Source organism: Gorilla gorilla, chromosome 4 (genome assembly GCF_029281585.2).
Source record: "Gorilla gorilla gorilla isolate KB3781 chromosome 4, NHGRI_mGorGor1-v2.1_pri, whole genome shotgun sequence".
NCBI classification, from domain to species: Eukaryota; Metazoa; Chordata; class Mammalia; order Primates; family Hominidae; genus Gorilla; species Gorilla gorilla.
Window position 1 is genome coordinate 94,808,162 of NC_073228.2, and position 23,577 is coordinate 94,831,738.

The window sequence follows — 23,577 nt, forward strand, 5'->3', positions numbered from 1 at the left end:
GAAGAACGGCATACCAGCTCTTATAGCTTCTTTCTGGAAGTGATTTACATCATTTCTACTTAACTTCCTTGATCAAAGCAGGTCTCCTGGCTGTGCCTAATGTCAGTGGGTGAAGTGCAATCCTATCCTGTCTCTCTCCCATAAGGAAAGAAAATCTAAAATATGGGTGAACTGGCAATAACAATAACTCTATATGATGTGTGTGTTTGTGTGCCTACTCTGCTTTGTTCCAGTAGAAATTAAGAAGGATTCATTGTTCAGTGACTCACAGGAGCTAGCTGCTTGCTCAGCTTCCATATGAATAATGAAGAAATATCACTCAAACATGTCCTTCTGTACTATTATGGCAGATTTTCAATAAACTGTTGTGTGATAAATTCAACACCTTAGAAAGGATAACTAATGACTCAGGAAAGATAAAAAAAAGCATTAAGGGAAAGGATCAACTTTTATAAAATTACTGTCTCTAAATTTTATTTTGATGTAACCATCATATTTCAAGAATAAATAAAAATTACTCTTAGTTGGGATTTACTTGGAGAAATTTTTAAGCTTTTCATTCTTAACATATTATTGACAAAAGCATATCTTCCTTCTTAAATGTATTTTCTTATACTTTGGGTCAAATATGTTTTTTGATGAGTTTGTTTACATAATATATTGAAGATAAAAGTAAATGTGATTTGTTTTAAAATGAGTTTTACAGATCACTTTTCAGAAAAACACCATTTATACATTCCTTGCAATGAAATATATACCATTTTTGCAGTGATTTTGAAAATTTTATGAGTGTGCCTGAATGTAATACGTTGTTAATCACATTTAATTTATTGGGCATAAAATAAAAGATACACAAAAGATAGTTATAATTTAAATAGAAGCTATGTTTTTTTCATCAATTTATAGTTTCATGCAACAATCACCTTTGAAATTTCAATTGTGTTTTATTTATTTTTTTTTAAGAGATAGAGTCTTGCTGTGTTGCCCAGGCTGGAGTGCAGTGACACCATCATAGCTGACTGCAGCCTCGAAGTCCTGGGCTCCAGGGACCCTTCTGTCTCAGTCTCCTGAATAACTGGGACTACAGGCATGTGCCACTGCACTCAGCATAGTCACTTTTTAAATATTCTCTATTTGTAAGACTCTCTGTGGGCCTTCAAAGATGGATAGTATATGACCCCTGCCTGCAGCAGTCTTGTAGTCTGGAGAAGAACTTATATAAAATAAAATTGTGCTGCTATCATTAATGTATAAGCCTCTAAGTAACTGGCTTTAATCTCTCTTTTAATAGATTTTAATATTAAGTATTTTGTAGGTTATAAGACATCATGGAACTCTGTCTCCAGTGACTTTGCATTGGAACATAGACTCTGATCCTGATGGTGATCTCGCCTTCACCTCTGGCAACATCACATTTGAGATTGGGCAGATGAGCGCCAATATCACTGTGGAGATATTGCCTGACGAAGACCCAGAACTGGATAAGGCATTCTCTTTGTCAATCCTCAGTGTTTCCAGTGGTTCTTTGGGAGCTCATATTAATGCCACGTTAACAGTTTTGGCTAGTGATGATCCATATGGGGTATTCATTTTTTCTGAGAAAAACAGACCTGTTAAAGTTGAGGAAGCAACCCAGAACATCACACTATCAATAATAAGGTTGAAAGGCCTCATGGGAAAAGTCCTTGTCTCATATGCAACACTAGATGATATGGAAAAACCACCTTATTTTCCACCTAATTTAGCGAGAGCAACTCAAGGAAGAGACTATATACCAGCTTCTGGATTTGCTCTTTTTGGAGCTAATCAGAGTGAGGCAACAATAGCGATTTCAATTTTGGATGATGATGAGCCAGAAAGGTCCGAATCTGTCTTTATCGAACTACTCAACTCTACTTTAATAGCGAAAGTACAGAGTCGTTCAAGTAAGTATCCCTTAGTGTGTTATTATTATTATTATTAGCTATCAGAATCCTGAAACAATCAGTTTTAAATTTTATTTGATAAAAAATTCTATAAAAAATAGTAAACTCTAACTTTGAAAATGTCCTCTTACAACAGTTTACCTGTAAGGTAACTGGAAGCCAGACACATTTTTTTCTTAGAAATTATGTTTTAAAAGTCAGTAGAAAGTAAGACGGGAACTTTAAAATTATCTAGCACACTCTATTATAATGAGGTTGATGTAGTCTTGAGGCTGCCTCTGATTTCTGGATGAGTGGATTCATCCACTGGGGTTGCTGTAACAAACTGCCATAAACTGGGTGGCTTAGAAACAACAGACATTTTTCCTCATAGTTCTGGAGGCTGGGAAGTGCCACGATTAAGGTGCCAGCAGATTCAGTGCCTGGTGAGAGTCTGCTTCCTGGGCCTTGTGGAGGGTTGAGGGGTCGCTGTCTGTCTCAGGCCTCTTTTACATGGGCACTAACCCCATTTACAAGGGCCTCAACTCCTTAACCTAATCACCTTCAAGGGCTCCACCTCTTAATACTGTCACCACTGGGATTAGGATTTAAATATATGAATTTTGAGGCAGGAGGACACAAACCTTCAGACCATAGTAACAAAGTAGTTCAGTGACAGTATTAATTAAGAATGGGCCGTGCAGAACAGGTTTGTCAGGGAAGAAGGCGAAGCAGTTAAAGAGGCAGTAATTTAGAGTATGATGATTTGCAGCTAGTTTTTGAGGTCAAGGAACTAAATTAGTTTCCTACTCAATCTTGTAACTGAAATGCAGTTTTGTTTTAATGGCACAGTGAACTAATTAGAAGAGCATCATTCTGTTGTAATATTATGTAAGGTGATGATTAATTATACTCTAATGATTTTTTCCTTTTCGATAACTTTTCAACACATATTAAAATATTTCTGTAGGTAGCTGTTCTTTTGTTATAAATTCTATAATAAAAATTTCTCTAGAATGTAAGCTACACTAGAGCAGGGACATTCTGTTTAGTTTATTTTTGAATCCTGAATGTCTAGATTAATGCTGGTGCATATTAAACAATACATATTCTTAAATATTCTTAAATATAAATAGTAGGGCTGGGCGCGGTAGCTCACGCCTGTAATCCTAGCACTTTGGGAGGCCAAAGCAGGCAGATTGCCTGAGCTCAGGAGTTCAAGACCAGCCTGGGCAACATGGTGAAACCCCATCTCTACTAAAATATAAAAGAAATTAGCCAGGCATGGTCCCAGCTACTCGGGAGGCTGAGGCAGGAGAATTGCTTGAAGTCAGGAAGCGGAGGTTGTGGTGAGCCAACATGGTGCCACTACACTGCAGCACTCCAGCCTGCGTGATAGAGACTCCATCTCTATAAATAAATAAATAAATAAAATAAATAGTAGAGGGAAAACCTCAAATGAGAATCCTATTTGGCTGATGGAATCTTGCTGAGGTTTCTTGATGACTTTTGGACAGTTCTTAGAATTTTGATAGCTTTCTGTGTTCTATTTGGATCTTCTGTCTTTCAGTTCCAAATTCTCCACGTCTTGGGCCTAAGGTAGAAACTGTTGCGCAACTAATTATCATTGCCAATGATGATGCATTTGGAACTCTTCAGCTCTCAGCACCAATTGTCCGAGTGGCAGAAAATCATGTTGGACCCATTATCAATGTGACTAGAACAGGAGGAGCATTTGCAGATGTCTCTGTGAAGTTTAAAGCTGTGCCAATAAATGCAATAGCTGGTAAGAAAAGACATCTAAAAAGCAGTACATACAGAGGGACGTACACACAGAGGGACACGTGTCCTTGATTAACACAGCCTCTCAAAGTTGCAATTAGGATAATCAACTAGAAAACTAGAAATACTCTTGTATCTTTTTCAAGGGACAAATCTAGAGTCTTTTTTTTTTTTTTGGGATGGAGTCTCGCTTGATTTTACAATTTTTTTATGTTTATTTTTATTTTATTATTATACTTTACGTTTTAGGGTACATGTGCACAATGTGCAGGTTAGTTACATATGTATACATGTGCCATGCTGGTGCGCTGCACCCATTAACTCGTCATTTAGCATTAGGTATATCTCCTAAAGCTATCCCTCCCCCCTCCCCCTCCCCCACAACAGTCCCCAGAGTGTGATGTTCCCCTTCCTGTGTCCATGTGTTCTCATTGTTCAATTCCCACCTATGAGTGAGAATATGCGGTGTTTGGTTTTTTGTTCTTGCAATAGTTTACTGAGAATGATGATTTCCAATTTCATCCATGTCCCTACAAAGGACATGAACCCATCATTTTTTATGGCTGCATAGTATTCCATGGTGTATATGTGCCACATTTTCTTAATCCAGTCTATCATTGTTGGACATTTGGGTTGGTTCCAAGTCTTTGCTATTGTGAATAGTGCCACAATAAACATACGTGTGCATGTGTCTTTATAGCAGCATGATTTATAGTCCTTTGGGTATATACCCAGTAATGGGATGGCTGGGTCAGATGGTATTTTTAGTTCTAGATCCCTGAGGAATCGCCACACTGACTTCCACAATGGTTGAACTAGTTTACAGTCCCACCAACAGTGTAAAAGTGTTCCTATTTCTCCACATCCTCTCCAGCACCTGTTGTTTCCTGACTTATTAATGGTTGCCATTCTAACTGGTGTGAGATGGTATCTTATTGTGGTTTTGATTTGCATTTCTCTGATGGCCAGTGATGATGAGCATTTTTTCATGTGTTTTTTGGCTGCATAAATGTCTTCTTTTGAGAAGTGTCTGTTCATATCCTTTGCCCACTTTTTGGTGGGGTTGTTTGTTTTTTTTCATGTAAATTTGTTTGAGTTCATTGTAGATTCTGGATATTAGCCCTTTGTCAGATGAGTAGGTTGCGAAAATTTTCTCCCATTTTGTAAGTTGCCTGTTCACTCTGATGGTAGTTTCTTTTGCTGTGCAGAAGCTCTTTAGTTTAATTAGGTCCCATGTGTCAATTTTGTCTTTTGTTGCCATTGCTTTTGGTGTTTTAGACATGAAGTCCTTGCCCATGCCTATGTCCTGAATGGTAATGCCTAGGTTTTCTTCTAGGGTTTTTATGGTTTTAGGTCTAACAGGTAAGTCTTTAATCCATCTTGAATTAATTTTTGTATAAGGTGTAAGGAAGGGATCCAGTTTCAGCTTTCTACATATGGCTAGCCAGTTTTTCTGAATGGGCAAAAACTGGAAGCATTCCCTTTGAAAACTGGCATAAGACAGGGATGCCCTCTCTCACCACTCCTGTTCAACATAGTGTTGGAAGCTCTGGCCAGGGCAATTAGGCAGGAGAAGGAAATAAAGAGTATTCAATTAGGAAAAGAGGAAGTCAAATTGTCCCTGTTTGCAGATGATATGATTGTATATCTAGAAAATCCCATTGTCTCAGCCCAAAATCTCCTTAAGCTGATAAGCAACTTCAGCAAAGTCTCAGGATACAAAATCAATGTACAGAAATCACAAGCACTCTTATACACCAATAACAGACAAACAGAGAGCCAAATCATGAGTGAACTCCCATTCACAATTGCTTCAAAGAGAATAAAATACCTAGGAATCCAACTTACAAGGGACGTGAAGGACCTCTTCAAGGAGAACTACAAACCACTGCTCAAGGAAATAAAAGAGGATACAAACAAATGGAAGAACATTCCATGCTCATGGGTAGGAAGAATCAATATCGTGAAAATGGCCATACTGCCCAAGGTAATATATAGATTCAGTGCCATCCCCATCAAGCTACCAATGACTTTCTTCACAGAATTGGAAAAAACTACTTTAAAGTTCATATGGAACCAAAAAAGAGCCCACATCGCCGAATCAATCCTAAGCCAAAAGAACAAAGCTGGAGGCATCACACTACCTGACTTCAAACTACACTACAAGGCTACACTAACCAAAACAGCATGGTACTGGTACCAAAACAGAGATATAGATCAATGGAACAGAACAGAGCCCTCAGAAATAATGCCGCATATCTACAACTATCTGATCTTTGACAAACCTGAGAAAAACAAGCAATGGGGAAAGGATTCCCTATTTAATAAATGGTGCTGGGAAAACTGGCTAGCCATATGTTGATTTTACAATTTTGTTTTGTTTTGAGATGGAGTCTTGCTCTGTCACCCAGGGTGGAGTGCAGTGGTGTGATCTTGGCTCACTGCAATGTCCGCCTCCCGGGTTCAAGATTCTCCTGCCTCAGCCTTCCGGGTAGCTGGGACTACAGGCGTGTGCCACCATGCCCAGCTAATTTTTGTATTTTTAGTAGAGATGGGATTTTACTATGTTGGCCAGGATGGTCTCGATCTCTTGACCTCATGATCCACCCACCTTGGCCTCCCAAAGTGCTGGTGGAGTTTTTATGTATGACACTGAACTTGTAGACTTTGCAAAAAGTTTTGGCCTAATTATCTATGAATTTGAAAGCTATGATGACCAAAATATGCACAAATCAATGAAAAGTAAACTGAGGAAATCACTGGTTTTCTCTGAGTGTACTCCTCATTTTTGAAAGGGATTCACTTGTAAATGACTGCTGAGGAATGCAGGGAAAATGGGCAGCTACATGCTTTCAGTGCTTGGCAACAGCCTTGTCTCTGGATCCCTTTATCTTCTTGCTTATTTATTTGTGAAGAGCAAGGAAGGGGCAACAGTTAGTATTAATTATTTTATATATAAGAAAATGACTTTATTGCCAGATGTATATATAAGACTGCCTACTTTGATAGTGCTGTCCCAGCATCCAGAGGGAGATTTGCCTGAGAACTATTCAATTAGAATCTTTCTAGTGTGCTTTCAGAGGAACAGGAATGTGTATGGATGGGATACTGTGCTTGATTTTAAAAAAATAAATCAACTGGACATAATACTTGCTTGAAAAGACAATAAACCAGGCCCATCTAATACCTAACTGGTGTAGGCTGGGGCAGCTCCTAGGAATACCTGGCTGCCTGTAGAGGGCCTCACACACTGACAGATGGTGGGGATTCGTCAGTGTTCTAAGAAATTAGTCCTCAGTCTTCACATGAAGCGCCCCTCCTTTCCCCACCCACCTTTTTTTTTTTTTTTCTCCCCTGCCATCCTGAGCAGTACTCAGTAGCGACTTTCAATCTATGCAAGAAAGTCTTTTCATGTCCAGCTGTATCATTGATGATGCTAGTGTTCCCATATCTGTGCAGTGGTATAATTTATCTTTCCAGTGGCATTACAATTCTAGTTCTGTTCTTTTTTCTAAAAGTACACATTTTTTTTCTTGTAGTTAAGGGGGCCTATCTTGTAATGAATGATTCTCTCTCTATTTATATAAATAGACCAAATAGGTATACATCTTTCTGAAAGTGAAGGAATGAACTTGAGCACCCCTAGGAAGTCTTTTTCGTTATTTTATGACATTGTCAAACCCATTTTTCTACTGAGAGGCATAAAAGTCTTCTTGCTTAGAATAAATGTAGTCAATATCCTCAAAAAAGTATTTCCAAGTAGATCCATAAAGTTTGTTACCTAATAGTTTTTCCCTAGTATATGGAATGTTTTGATCATATTTTAGAAGTCTTAGCATTTTACTTTTGGTCTTTTCAGGTGAAGATTATAGTATAGCTTCATCAGATGTGGTCTTGCTAGAAGGGGAAACCAGTAAAGCCGTGCCAATATATATCATTAATGATATCTATCCTGAACTGGAAGAATCTTTTCTTGTGCAACTGATGGATGAAACAACAGGAGGAGCCAGACTAGGGGCTTTAACAGAGGCAGTCATTATTATTGAGGCCTCTGATGACCCCTATGGATTATTTGGTATGAAGACTAATTTGTGTCTCTCTTTGACTTGTCTGTATGTATAGATCATAGATAATGATCTTTTCTTTACTTTTGGAGACTCAGAATTGATCTGATCATGTTTTCTTTCTTAACCTGCTGTTACTGACGTATAGGACATCTGTACACAGTCATTGGCAGTCGTTAGTGATTGTTTAAAAAAGAAATTAAATCAATCTCTTAGCATATGTGGAGAAGTCTCGAACTATTGGCTTTAGGGTGTGACCTGGCTCCTATATGTGTTTTGTGAGTCTTAGGCAATTCTTTAGAAAAATAATTTAATTTATAGAAATTTACACAAAAATTTGGATTTCTGGGCTTTCTTGATAAATAGGAAATGTGGCAATATCAAGTTCCCTTTCCTGCATAACATCAGTCATGGGAACCAAATAGCAACTGCCCCTCTGGAGCAGGCTTGCACTGTGCAATCAGCTTCTGTGCTCACTGGACCTGTTACTCATGTCTGGTATAGACTTGAGCCCCAAGGGCTTTGTGGTTTCTACTTCTATCACAGTGAAAAATAATTTGGAAATTTTGGCAGAGCAGACCAATTTGTATCACAGCATGTTACTCTGGTTTTTGTGGGTTATAGCTACTTAGATTGCTTAAGGGGGAAGAGAATCCACTATAGGATGGTGCTTGGTTAACTGTTATCTCTGTTTCACTTTGTATTTGAAATGAACTCTTCTCTGTCTACCCTTCAGGTTTTCAGATTACTAAACTTATTGTAGAGGAACCTGAGTTTAACTCAGTGAAGGTAAACCTGCCAATAATTCGAAATTCTGGGACACTCGGCAATGTTACTGTTCAGTGGGTTGCCACCATTAATGGACAGCTTGCTACTGGCGACCTGCGAGTTGTCTCAGGTAATGTGACCTTTGCCCCTGGGGAAACCATTCAAACCTTGTTGTTAGAGGTCCTGGCTGACGACGTTCCGGAGATTGAAGAGGTGAGAGGACTGGCTAGTATAGAATGACACTGTAAATCATACCGTATCTATAGTGACTAGAACAGATGGCTGTTGTGACATTTTGGAGAGGATGTCAAATAAATTATTCCTGCAAGAATGTTCAAACTATGCTAGTGTGAAAGTGATCCTTACAGTTGACAAAAGCAGGAATATTCTAGAAATAGATTGTATACATATGCCAGTTTACTACTATAAGACTTTTTTGTACAATTACCTTGCATTGTTCAACATTTTGGTTAAAAGGTTAAATACATATATATATATGTATATACACATATATATATGTATATACACATATATATGTCTTAATTTATAATACATTTGTTCTGTATAAACTCTTTTTTCTTTTTTCTTTTTTTTTTTTTTGAGATGGAGTTTTGCACTTGTCGCCCAGGCTGGAGGGCAGTGGCATGATCTCGGCTCACTGCAAGCTATGCTTCCCGGGTTTAAGGGATTCTCCTGCCTCAGCCTTCCGAGTAGCTGGGATTACAGGCGCACGCCACCATGCCTGGCTAATTTTTGTATTTTTAATAGAAACGGAGTTTCACTGCGTTGGCGAGGCTGGTCTCGAACTCCTGACCTCAGGTGATCCACCTGCCTCAGCCTCGCAAAGTGCTGGGATTACAAGCATGAGCCAACGTGCCCAGCCTGTTCTGTATAAACTCTTAACTTATATTTATACTCCCTTTTGGCTTGGGTGTGAGCCAGTCAATCTTAAGTATTATTGTGGTTTTTCATTCATTCATTCATTCATTCACTTATTCTTCAACCATTGTTGAGAACTTACTATATGAAAAATGCCATGCGAGATGCATCTTCCTGATATTTCCTTTTCCTGATGAAGCAGCAAGGTAGCAAATATAAGTACAGTATCAGTGGAAAAGTTAATCACTAACATACATTGGCTGAAGATAATTTTATTGTATGAAATTCAAGTATTAACATTTAGATCTCATAAAATTACTTTTGATAGCATTTATTCTTTAATAGTATAACATTTTATAGAAGTTCATAAAATTTATTTTGAATGCTAATTGTGCCATTTTTCACTTCTAAAATATTAGATATTCATTAGCACATAAAAAAATTTCTGTTTTTTTCTCTCTAAATTTAGGTGGCATTACAGTATGTTTTTGTTTTAAATTTTGTCGAATAATTTTGTTTAAGATAATGTGGGAAATAAAGCATAGTATATTAACGCTGCATTAAAATGTATATTTCAGATTTTTTTTTAAAAAGGTATAGGACGTAAAAGTCCTATTATTGAAATGGTAAACATAAACAGGGATATTAAAATCGAGTCACATGATTATATAACAATATTAAGGAGTTTAAACAGCCTGTATGTCTTATATATAACTAGGTTCTATTATTAAATGTTGATGATGGGTTATTCTGTTACATGCTGGGTTTGTAAGTGTAATTGGGGGAGTTTCTTTTAGTCCATTTATATTTCATTCCATTTTGTTCTTGTACTTGTATGTATATGTTTGATTTTTTTCCCTTGAATTATTTTTGTTCTAATTTCAGAACTGTGATGCTGTTAAGGAAGTTTTCATTGTATTTTTAGGTTATCCAAGTGCAACTAACTGATGCCTCTGGTGGAGGTACTATTGGGTTAGATCGAATTGCAAATATTATTATTCCTGCCAATGATAATCCTTATGGTACAGTAGCCTTTGCTCAGACGGTTTATCGTGTTCAAGAGCCTCTGGAAAGAAGTTCCTGTGCTAATATAACTGTCAGGCGAAGGTATATGAGATAGCTACTTGCATCTGTGGGAGTGATGAGAATTGTGGGGTGGTGGGGAAGGATCCCTTGCACAGTTAAATCATTTAGGTTTTGTGGTTTTTTCTATGCCATAAATTATTTTATAGGTTATTTTAATGTGTTAATTGAATTATGCTTATTAGTATAAAGGGCCTTTCATTTATCATACCTATTGTTAGTGAAATGGGTAATAAATTTTACATCACTGAGCTCTCTAACCCCAGAAATGCATTGCTCTAATCTGTAATTTGTTACAATTAGTACTTAAATATAACTGGCTTTTAAATTAAAGAGCATTTGTATGATGTGTGAAGGAGCTGATTTCCAGGTCTGTTTTTTCTTGCTTTTTTTTTTTCTTTTTTTGTGAGGCAGCATTGGGCTCACTGAGCTCCTTCAGAAATAGAAAACAGGATCTTGGGAACTTGTGACAAGTACAGTCATCCCTCTGGTATCCACAGGGAATTGATTGCAGGGTCCTTGGATATAACAAAATCCTTGGATGCTTCCCTTTAATATAAAGTGGTGTAAAATATAATATTTGCATATAACCTATGCACAGCCATCCATATACTTTAAATCATCTCTAGATTACTTATAATACCTAATACAATATAAATGCTATATAAATAGTTGCTATACTGGACTGGTTTTTAAAGTTTGTATTTTTTAAATTTTTTTTTCTGAATATTTTTGATCTACGGTCTTGAATCCACAGATGTAGAACCTGTGGATAAGGAGGGCTGGCTGTTACTGCATTTCCTCAAAATGTAGTCATGTTTGTTATCATTGTTACTTTGTTTCAGTTAAGTAAAGCAATAAAAATTAACTTTGTAATTTTGTTTTGAAACCCTGAATTTGCATACCTTGGAAAATATTTTCATAGCTTGGTTAAAAATAAGTGTTGTTTGATTGAAAATTAGCAAGGTTTCCTCACAGGAGAAAACAAAATGTTGGGAGACAAGTGTAATTAAGAAACAGGATTGTGTTTGTACTATGACTTTAAACATTTTTTTAAAAAACTGAAGACCACAGTCAGCATTCCTCTTCTCTATTTGTAATTACTTTGAGTGCTTAACCTGTCTTTTAATTGTCACTCCACATTTTAGCGGAGGGCACTTTGGTCGGCTGTTGTTGTTCTACAGTACTTCCAACATTGATGTAGTGGCTCTGGCAATGGAGGAAGGTCAAGATTTACTGTCCTACTATGAATCACCAATTCAAGGGGTGCCTGACCCACTTTGGAGAACTTGGATGAATGTCTCTGCCGTGGGGGAGCCCCTGTATACCTGTGCCACTTTGTGCCTTAAGGAACAAGCTTGCTCAGCGTTTTCATTTTTCAGTGCTTCTGAGGGTCCCCAGTGTTTCTGGATGACATCATGGATCAGCCCAGCTGTCAACAATTCAGACTTCTGGACCTACAGGAAAAACATGACCAGGGTAGCATCTCTTTTTAGTGGTCAGGCTGTGGCTGGGAGTGACTATGAGCCTGTGACAAGGCAATGGGCCGTAATGCAGGAAGGTGATGAATTCGCAAATCTCACAGTGTCTATTCTTCCTGATGATTTCCCAGAGATGGATGAGAGTTTTCTAATTTCTCTCCTTGAAGTTCACCTCATGAACATTTCAGCCAGTTTGAAAAATCAGCCAACCATAGGACAGCCAAATATTTCTACAGTTGTCATAGCACTAAATGGTGATGCGTTTGGAGTGTTTGTGATCTACAGTATTAGTCCCAATACTTCCGAAGATGGCTTATTTGTTGAAGTTCAGGAGCAGCCCCAAACCTTGGTGGAGCTGACGATACACAGGACAGGGGGCAGCTTAGGTCAAGTGGCAGTCGAATGGCGTGTTGTTGGTGGAACAGCTACTGAAGGTTTAGATTTTATAGGTGCTGGAGAGATTCTGACCTTTGCTGAAGGTGAGCAATGGTTCTAAGTGAATTTCAGTTGCCCCAGTAAAGTCATCATAGTCCATTTTTATGATAAAATTTATAAGAATTCTTACTGTGTACATTCTTGTTAATATACAGAAATGTAGTTTGGCTTTAGAAAAAAATAGAAGTTAATTGGCTTGTTAATGGTTGACATGACATACATAGACTGACATGACTGTACATATATATCTTTTTAGTTTAAAAAATAGATTTTCCGGGAATATGTGAATTTTATCCCTTTATGTTTGATAGTAGTGTCTTTGACAAAGCACAGAGGAAACTATAAGGCAAGTTCTGATTTTTTAAGGGAAATTTTAATAATGACCCATGTACTTACAACCATACATGTTGGTAAGAAGCAGCGGTAGCTAGGAAAATGAGTATTAATTGATAAACATTTTCATATGCACGAGACAAATCAGGAAATATCATCAGAGAAAATTATTTGTAAGTAAAAGTAGCATAAACTTTGGTGACTGCATTTATATTACATTAATCCTAATGATAAATTTATAATACTGTTCCTACACTTGAGATCACTATTGTAAATTTTCATAAACAATATACTGATATTTTACATGATCAGCTAATTAGAATTAGGATCAGATTGAGTGGTTCGTTTTCAGGACTGGTTGACTTGTGTGCTATTTAAAATTGGGAAAGTTAGTATGTTTAAAATAGTTTTCTCTGGGTGTGGGAAAGGTATCTTTATTGAGATTATTGATTACATCCTCATTTGGGCAGTTATATATTCCACAAAATTTTAAAAAACATAGTGCTTTTCTGGTTGAAAAAGTAATGTATACTCTAAAAACCTCAAAATATACAACAAAATGCAGGAAAGAAACTTTGTTCATAATTCTATATTTTAGAACAATCCATTGTATTGGTTGTTTACCTTTTTAAGGCATATACTTTTTTTTGGAAACTAATTAGAGGTCATGGTACATATGTAATACGCTTTTTGAAACATATAATAATCATTATGTTTTAGAGTAAATTTTAAAAATTGTATAAAATATTTTTATTATGGTTATTTTCTAGTCAGTGATTTGAGGATTTAGTGGGATATGATATGCTTGACGGAAGATGGGAACAGGTTAGTAATTGGTAACTTTTCTATTTCAAAAGGAATAATGAAAATGTGACGAGGAGGGAGTGGAAATGAAAATATAAAGTTGGATTTTTCCAGTGGTTATGTTAACTACAAAGAAAGTTATATATAAAGAAATAGCATTATATAAATTACCATTACCATGAATTATAACCTTAGCATCACACAAAATGGACTCTATTTTATAGCTATTGCTAACTTAGATTCTTAGATAATGCAGACTCTCTTAAAGCAATCTTGACACTGCTGTATTGATGAAAATGCAGCAGGGCCACAAAAGAGAGAACATGCATTTAATCTCCTTTCTCCTTTTCCCTGCCTTTTCTTTTCCCACTCCTTCATTGTCTCTCCAGAAAGTGGGGAGAAAATAAATAGGGGACACCTTAGGCTGAACGGCAGAAAGTATTGGATTTAGGGACATTCTGTGGTGCCCTATCTACTAGATCAAATTGCAAAGTAGATTGCTTGGACTTTTGTTGCTGTCACTTGTCCCTTTGAGTTCCTCTTTTGTTTTCTTCCTTCATTGCACTACTTCCTGGAGACTGGTACTTGATGCTCTCATCTCATCGAGTTACTCAAAGATGCATCTCATTTAGGCTGGTTCTTTTGCTCAGAATTGGACATCCCTTTTTAGTTCCTCATTTTGACCACAATTCCCTAAGTGTTCCTGGTTTTTCAGGAAGGTATTGTGTTGATATCTGATTAAAATAATCACAGTAATGCCAGAATGAGAATGAGACTCCACTTTCCTAAAGGGAGTTGTTTCTAAACAGGATACCTTTGAAGCTCTTTTCCTAGCTAGGTCACTGTTCTTGGCTAACAACCAGGAAGTAAAGCCATGATTCTTTGAAACAATTCTACCTTTTAACTTTCCCATAATTCAAAATGTCCTTCTCCACAATCTGTCTTCATTAATGAAATTTTACAGTGTTTGATATGTGAAAAGATATATATATATATATAATTAAAATTTGCTTATGTTGCCCATGGTATGGAACTGTTATAATTCACTCATATTTTTATTTAACTTTTAAACATAGAAATTATTTTGGGCCTTTCTGAGTTCTCTGTGTTGGTGATTTTGTTACTTTGGTTTTTATTCCATTGATGTTTTTATAGGTGAAACCAAAAAGACAGTCATTTTAACCATCTTGGATGACTCTGAACCAGAGGATGATGAAAGTATCATAGTTAGTTTGGTGTACACTGAAGGTGGAAGTAGAATTTTGCCAAGCTCCGACACTGTTAGAGTGAACATTTTGGCCAATGACAATGTGGCAGGAATTGTTAGCTTTCAGACAGCTTCCAGATCTGTCATAGGTCATGAAGGTGGGTTCCTTTTTTTGTTAAGCATATTCATTTTCTTTTCTATGGATGTTATCTTTTGTCTAGTTCTTTAAAACTTGATATTTTTTCCCTTTCATTATTTTGTTGAACTGTGTGTGTGTTAATCTGCATAGAACTTCTTTGGGAGAAGGCTTTATAATGAACTGTTTAGCCAGATTTAGGAGCCTTGCAAACCAATACCATGTTCTAGCTTGCCATTCTCTACTGGTATGATTTTAAGGAAGTTAAACCTGAAATGCTTAGTTTTCCCATTTGTTACATGATTCAAAATATTACTTCATAGGTTTCTTTGTGAGGATTAAATGAGCTAATAAAGGTAAAGTGCTTAGCATAGTTTCTGGCAAGTATAGTGTATGCCCAAGGGTAGCTGTTGGTATCAAACAGTGAAACATTGGCAACCGGTTAAAAACAAGTAATAGTTTGTAATCAGTGAATATTTTAGCCTGGGTTTTATATTATGTTTGTATATTTTATGAACAAAGCGCCAAACCTTATAAAATGTCTTTTTTTTCCTTAAAAAACAGTAATTTTCTTGAATTCTTACTTAATATTTTACATCATATGTAGGGTTTTGCATAGATGGGCTGATTTTTGTGTGTTTAAAACATAACAGTGTTTTTGTCTTCGAGTAAGCCTGTTTTGGGGTAAATAGGTATTGGTAGCCTGTGTTTCATTACATAGTTTATCTGGAATTAAAAAAATAATTTTACCTTGAATAGTTAATAAATGAAAAGGATATAGATTATGTACTTGGACATCTATTTAATAGATGAGAAAACAAATTGAGACATAGAGAGATTAAAAGACTTGACAGTGTCAGATGGTTAGTGGCTGTGCCAGAAACAGAATGTATTTTACTGTATTACCTTTTCCCTTACTGTACTTCCAACTTGCAAGTTTATTTATCCATGCAAATATTTGAGCCATTTTCAGTACTCTACTTTTATTAATGGTTTGGAATTGCATGTTGTCATAGCAGTAATGAGTAAAAGTGAATAATTCCATAAATCTAACCTAAAGACAGATCATCAACTATCAAAAAGTTATTTGTAACATAATACAGAGTTACTGCAGGAATAGTTAATAATAATGACAACAGTAACACTTATGGAGTGTTTTCTGTGTGGCAGACACTCCACCTTCATTATTTCACTTAAGTTTAACAGCAGTCCTATGATATAGGTATAATCGTATACACCAGATTTTCATACAAGGAAACTGAATTTGAGAGAGACTAAATAGCAGCAATTATTCAGTGGTAGTGCTTATGCCCAGCTGTGTCAAATCCAAAGCCCATGCTATATAGGGCACCTAGTGAGGAGAGACTTTTTTTGCTTGAACTTGCGTCTGCTGCAGAACCTGGCAATGCAGGGACTTTTGGTAAATATTTGAAGTTATTTGAGTTGGAAGCATAATGAATTTGAGTAGCAGTGCCTGTGTGAGGGAAGGAAATTAGTGAGAGAACCTGACTCTGTTTCAGGTTAAAGATGGACATTGGTTAAGATGGACATTGGTTAAAGATGATAGCTGAAATCTGGAAAATGAATATGATGACTTTTGTGGACAGAGGAAAAAAAGCAAATTATCGGAATGGAACCATGCAGAACATCAGACTAAGGTGCTGGGAAAGAAAAATTACCTGAGAGGAGAGAGAAGCCTTTGCTGGAGAGGCAGGGAGAAACCAGGGAGAGAGTGTGTTTTCAATCAGTTACACTGATTACTCAGTAATCAGTGTGTCTCATACTAACATGGCCAAAAAGGGGAGTTAGATCTCAAATGGGCCAAATAAAACAGTGGCAATGGTAGATGAATTTTAAAGGAGGATTGGGGATAGGAAGCAAATATCTAAGGATGACAAACGTAGAGGTCTTCAGGGGTTCCTCCTCAATGTGGCTTTCAGGAGGCTGCCTGTTCAGTGTTTGCTTCTGGTCTGTGACAAGAGGATTGGAAACTCTTATAACAATTTCACTTTGCTGTGATATCCAAAAGCAGTATCTATGGGCTGGTATTTTGTATGTCTTTTTCGTTTGTGTTAGTTTTTTGCTATTTAACTTATCTAGTCATTTATTTTATTCTGTTTTGTAAGAGGGTCAGCCTCTAATGGATTAAGGCAAACAAAACAAAACACAAAGCCCTGTCCTTCACAGCATGAAGTTTTGAGAAGCACTGCTTATTGGCTATGACAGCAAGGAGAGGAGAAGCATTGGATAGAACAGATGACGGGAGCATTTTGGATTTGTTTTGTTTTGTTGAAGAAATATGGGGAAGGAAAAGAGAATCAAAGTATTAGTGGTATGGAAGGTACAAACAAGAGCTGAGATCAGGAAAGGATAGACGAGATTTAAGGAGGGACTTAGAGCTATACTAGGCATGCACTTTTCAGCAGTGTGATGAAATTTCTTTTCTAAGGAATACAAAACAATTTGGATGTCTAGGATCAATTTAATGAATTTTAACTGTAGGGCCACTAATGTTGTGAAAGTGCATCCTATGAGCCTGGATGGTGGTGCTAGTGGTGAGTTGGAGGGCTCTGAAGACACGGAGGCCCTCCTGCTGGGTACCACAACATCTTGGAGAAACTGCAGATATGAACACCTACAGTCTCTTTGGCCCAGATGAACTTCACCTGAAAACAATATTGTGGCCTCGTCAGTTTCCAACAGCTAATTATCTGCAGGAGAGGCAAAGAGGAAAGATTATTGATTAAAATAAATGGTCCAAAGGTGTTATTGGTTAAAAATCTGCTTTAGCATATCAATCTAAAACACCAAATTGCTTTTCTTGCTGGCATGAGTGCTCCCTAGATTTTTTACATTTTCTACATAAAAGTTGGATTCAATTTCTATTTTTTACTTACTTTTTTCTCTTCATTCCTAAGCCTTTTCCTAGATTATAAATTATTTTTTCAAAAACATATTAAGCCACAATAGTTCAGTATTTTGTGTATGCTTTATATTACCATGAAAATTGCACAGAGAAATGTATCATGATGATTTTATGAAAGTGAATTAATGAAAACATCATGGTGATTCTTCAGAGATAACCGCTAAACAAATGGGGTAAAAATAATTGTGCCATGTGAGCTTTTAACAGTGTTAACATTGCTTTTAGCCTAGTGTTGGAGTTTCATTTATGTGATTAGATTTAAAATGTGGACTATGCTGAACTTCTGGCTCTAGAATGCATTTTTGATTCATGGGAGGAATTGCCTTAGTCTCTAACAATGTATTGAATTCTGTAGAATCCTATTTCTACATTTTGTCCTAATGCAGTTGGAGAGCTGCCCAGTGGTAAATATTACTTTCTTTCAAATGTAATGGACAGAATTTAGAAATACGGGACAATGGATTTTACTGTGGTTGCACACTGGGTATAAATGTGCTCTTTATAAATCTGTGTTAGGTGTTTCAGTCACCCAGCTGAGCAGCAGCATAATCATCATGTCATGTTCGATGGATTTTAAATTTTTTCTTCTCTTAGGGACAGCGTGAATCTTTTTTACACAAAGATTTGAGCAAGAAATGTGATTCTTTAAAGAAATATATAGAACCGCTCTACTGGAAACACTCAACTTTTTCTTAACTGTTCTTATTGACAGTCTGCTTCACATTATTCATATTCCTATAATTGTTTTATCCCGTTTTCTTTTTTATTATAGAGGGCAATTTGGATAGTATATGTATGTCATGTATACACGAATCTATTAAAATATATTTTCTGTATTTTGGTTTTCCATTAGTTTTATGTACATTGTAGTTGGTGTTTATCTTTGTAGAAAGAATTCTGGTCTTGAAAATAAGTGTCTAAAACACTTAGGTTTATTAAAATGCATTCTTCATTCATGTTCTTTATCTGCATTAGGTTAGTCCTAGACACCATGTAACAGATCTGCTTTAGAGTTGAAATATGTCACTAACTTTTGGTAAACTCTGGATTTCGTATCAAGATGATCATCTGGTTATGTAGCCAGACACTTTGTTAGGTAAGGGTTCTTCTGCCTTTCATCTTGGGCAAAAACTAGAAGGCTGTTTAGTGCCTAGTAAAGTCTTTGTCATCTAAAAATAACATACTCTCTCTTAAGACTTTTCTTCTGTCTTTTCCCTTAAATTTGGAAGGCTAAGCACTTATTTTTAAGTTTTTCATTTTCCTGTGACTGTTTGACTTTTCATCCTGGCAGAAGGTATCTTTCTGATATGTCCAGTCATTTTTTCCAGGAGGCATTTTAAATGGACCTGGCTCCTGGGAGTCTGCAATAAAGAGACAGAATAAATACCTCCCTTTTGATTATTGCTTAGAAAAAATTTCACACTATTCTTGCTGTTGACATGATACATTTTCACTAGGCTTACAAGATTATGTGTTTAAGAAATACTTCATTTATCTTTTATTTATATGTGCTTCTCTATGTGCGTGTGTGTGCGCATGTGTTTGTGTATATGTGTGTGTGTATCATACTTCAAATTATATTTTTGCAGTATTTTCTTGCAAGTTACTTTCGTAGTAACTTTTTAAATTTTCAGAGGGGATATTGATGAAGTAGTATTAGACTTTGAGTGTTTTTACATGTAGTAAGTTTGTCTGAATATTTTACTTTCTTTTCTCCTAAGCATTTTATTTTTACTTTCACCTAAAAATGATGTATTTATTTCCAAATCTCTGTGTCTAAACTTGCAACTGCAATTTTATTATTGTGATTATAGATTACCCTTCAACATGGAAATTTTTTGACCTGCATTTTGTTTTCTTGCCATTTGTGTTCTCTTTGCACTTCAGTACTTCATTAAACTTCCATAATTTTCTTTTTGAACCATTAACAAATTTTGTGATTTGAAAAGTTTGAAAACCATGACTCTTATGAAAGAGTCACCAGACAACACTGTAGGTGAAATAGCTTAATAACTTCAAAGATTTTTCTATGCTTTTTAGTAATAAATTTTTGTTTTTCAGTATTCCAAACTTGCTCTATAAGAAATTCTATGTATTGTACAATAGAGAGACACCAGAGTTTCATAGTAGTGTCTATATTTTGTTCACAAGTTTTACAAATACAAAATTTTTAAATGGTATGCTAGCAATGGCTGACTATACATAGTCTTTCATTTTCATCCCAATCTTTGGACAATCTGATCTAGAAATTCCTGTGCTTTTAAAAGATAAATCTAAGACATAGTCTACTAATGTAATGGTAACTAATTTTTTTTGTATTGACACACTTAAAATGTGTTTTAAGAAGCCTTTCTAATGCTTTTGTTTATATTATCCACTCTCCTTAAAATATTCATTTTGTTAAAATTGTGTTTAAATTTAGTATGAAAAATTATTTTGTGTTTTTAAATTGAAATTAAGATGGTCTCTAAATTAATTAATTCATGATATTTTAAGAAATCTTCCTATAAGAAATATTTGTTTAGTTGTCTTCAGAAATAAAAAATGTGGCGGTTTAAAAAATACTTGAAAATGGTGTTTAAATTTTATTGCTTTATTTCTAATTTTTAAAAAATGTTTGAAGATATTACTTATATACACAAAAGTTACTTGGATAGCTAACTGAACTAAAACTAACTGAAAGTGACATTTTTAGTGAATGTTTGTGGTTTTTAACTATATGTCTATGCTATACAGTTTGATTAAGGATGTTGTCTTCTAAATCTTTTTAAACATCATTCTATCCTTGCATAATAATAATTTTTTAGTGATACAGTTCATTGGTATTTCTTAGTTGTGTTCATCATCATATAAAGCTAGTGAATTGAGCATATTTTCAACAAGTCATATGGCCATTAGCACGCTCCCTAACAGCTTACTTTATGCTTTTAGCAATTTGAAAGACATGTTATGATTTTCTTCACTTTTGTAAAGTATTATATGGGGACAAAAGCCAGGAATAGAAGAGATCTAAAATATCTCCATTATCCAGGAAGGATAACTGTAACTTTGGCAAAGTTACAGATGTTGATGTACAGATTTGACACCTTTCCTTTGTATTTCTTTTTATAATACAAAATCATTGATGGTATATGTAAGTTACAACTAAAGAAATGTGATTTTCAGGTATTTGCAAGCATTTTTATGCATGCATTGTGTAAAATCACATTGCATATCAGTGTAAGGATTTGTGCCCTTTTGAAAAGTGAAGGAAGAATTTACTTGTGTTACTATCATGAGGACTTTATTATTTTCTTTAATTTACAGAACACTTATGTTCTGGTGCATGTTTTGGAGTGTATAAAAGTTTGTGTTTCCCATTTTAGCATGTGCTTTTGTAACTTTTACATATTGAATTTCCTCAAGTTCTACTAAATTGAAGTATTTAGAAGTGGGGATAATAAACAATAAGCATGTATAAAGCTTCCAGAAAATTCAAAACAAAACAGCTTTGTAATGTTCTTGGGAAAGGTGCTGTAATAGTTGCATGCTTGGGATTTGGGTTTTGTTGAGTTCAAATGTGAAGTTTATTTTCCATTAAGCATTTATCAATTTACACATTTTACTTGCAGGAGAAATTTTACAATTCCATGTGATAAGAACTTTCCCTGGTCGAGGAAATGTTACTGTTAACTGGAAAATTATTGGGCAAAATCTAGAACTCAATTTTGCTAACTTTAGTGGACAACTCTTCTTTCCTGAGGTAATACTGCAAAGAAAAGTCCATCGCAAATATCTAGAAAGAATGGTGTATTTTGAGGAAAATGGGATAGAAAAGCAGCACTATTGTAGTTGTTATCTTTCTTTCTTCTCCAGACCTACTTCGTATGAATTCTTTGATGATGTATTTAATTGTTTTTATCTTCCTTCTCATTGCCTCAATATTAAGCCAAGCCAATATTACCCTCTGCCTTGAGTAGTACATTGGACTTTTAATGACTAGTGTCCCTGCAGCACTTGTCTTCTTTTCTCTGCTCCAGTTTTTTCTACTCACCATTGTTGTAGAAACCTCTCCAACTTTGTGCTTTGAGATTTCCAATAGTGCTACATTGCTCAATGAATAAGATTTATGTTCATTAGCTCAGCATTCAAGATCTTCCACAATTAGCCCCTGTCTGCTTGGAGCTTAGGTTCCCATGAGTCAGTGGTTTTTATTTATTTATTTTTAAGCCACAGAACTTTTGTTTAAATGAAAATATGTTTGCCTGCACAATTTATAAGGTGAATAAAAATAAAGCAGGAGATAGTTCATATTCAATAACGACAGTGGGATTGATTTCTTTCTGTATGACATAGGGGTCGTTGAATACAACATTGTTTGTGCATTTGTTGGATGACAACATTCCTGAGGAGAAAGAAGTATACCAAGTCATTCTGTATGATGTCAGGACACAAGGTAATTCAGAATTTAATTTTAATTTTTTTTTGGTATATTCTTTTCATAAAAGAAGGAAAACTGTTATCTCTGTATTTAACAATTAGATGCATACCGATTTTTAAAATGTTACTTTATTATGTGTCCCCTAGAAATGTTAGATCTACAAAACATTAGCACCATATGGGAATACTTATCTTTATAGACTAGGAAAGAAGCCCTGAAACGTTTTGCTAAATGGTTACTTACAGAATAAAATTCATTTCCGAAGGTAGAATTTTTTTGAAATTAATTTGAGACTTACAAGCCAATTTGAATTTTGGACCAATTATATGGATAAATCAAATTTAGTCTTTTTTTTTTTTTTTTTGCGACAGGGTCTCACTCTGTCACCAGGCTGGAGTGCAGTGGCACGATCTCAGTTCACTGCAGCCGCCGCCTCCTGGGTTCAAGCGATTCTCCTGCCTCAGTCTTCCGAGTAGCTGGGACTACAGGCGTGCACTACCATGCCCAGCTAATTTTTGTATTTTAGTAGAGACGGGGTTTCACCATGTTGGCCAGGATGATCTCAATCTCTTGATCTTGTGATCCGCCTGTCTCGCCCTCCCAAAGTGCTGGGATTACAGGCGTGAGCCACCACACCCGGCCCAAATTGAGTCTTTTTTAAGCAAATTATCTGGGTACTTTTCTCAGTTTCTATTCAATTTCTATAATTCTGATAACCAATATAACCAATAATGACAGTAATATGTGAAGTGAAGAAATTCATGATCTTCCACCTGAAAGAAAAATGGAATGTGGCTTTTGTTAACCTGAAGATTCGTTAGAGAAGTAAATAGAACACTTTTGATTACCTTAATGTTTCAGAGAGTGAGGTTATGTTTCCAGCGATTAAAAGCTAATGCCAAATCACTGTTAGATTCCTCCCTGACATTTTTAGGAGTTCCACCAGCTGGAATCGCCCTGCTTGATGCTCAAGGATATGCAGCTGTCCTCACAGTAGAAGCCAGTGATGAACCACATGGAGTTTTAAATTTTGCTCTTTCATCAAGATTTGTGTTACTACAAGAGGCTAACATAACAATTCAGCTTTTCATTAACAGAGAATTTGGATCTCTAGGTTTGTATTACTCTAGAATGAATGGGGTTTCCAGGCAAGTGCTTATTAATATTCTACTTGTGTGGATGAAAGCCATTGCTAAAATAAATCGGGGACAGGAGAAAATTAATATTTCTTCATTCAGGACAGAACTTTATAACTTCTTTATCTTTGAAAAGATTAAAGGAATTATCTGTTTTCACAGAAATGCTGTGTAATTAACAAACATAACATTTCAGCAGCATACAGTAATTTAGGCTGT

The 23,577-nt window shown here is 35.7% G+C and overlaps 1 protein-coding gene across 7 annotated transcripts in view; it reads left to right on the plus strand.

Moving 5' to 3' along the window:
• Window positions 1–23,577, plus strand: part of ADGRV1 (adhesion G protein-coupled receptor V1) — a 596,887-nt gene that overhangs the window by 120,687 nt on the left and 452,623 nt on the right. For 5 of the 7 annotated variants that reach the window (XM_055387526.2, XM_055387529.2, XM_055387534.2 and 2 more), the window contains 10 exons: window positions 1,316–1,925; window positions 3,475–3,690; window positions 7,546–7,761; window positions 8,487–8,731; window positions 10,323–10,504; window positions 11,629–12,440; window positions 14,689–14,898; window positions 21,414–21,544; window positions 22,138–22,237; window positions 23,136–23,336. In XM_055387526.2, the coding sequence (XP_055243501.2) occupies window positions 1,316–1,925; window positions 3,475–3,690; window positions 7,546–7,761; window positions 8,487–8,731; window positions 10,323–10,504; window positions 11,629–12,440; window positions 14,689–14,898; window positions 21,414–21,544; window positions 22,138–22,237; window positions 23,136–23,336 (2,923 nt within the window). The remainder of the gene's footprint in view (window positions 1–1,315; window positions 1,926–3,474; window positions 3,691–7,545; window positions 7,762–8,486; window positions 8,732–10,322; window positions 10,505–11,628; window positions 12,441–14,688; window positions 14,899–21,413; window positions 21,545–22,137; window positions 22,238–23,135; window positions 23,337–23,577) is intronic. The other 2 variants (XM_055387528.2, XM_019027791.4) reach the window with 1 other exon arrangement.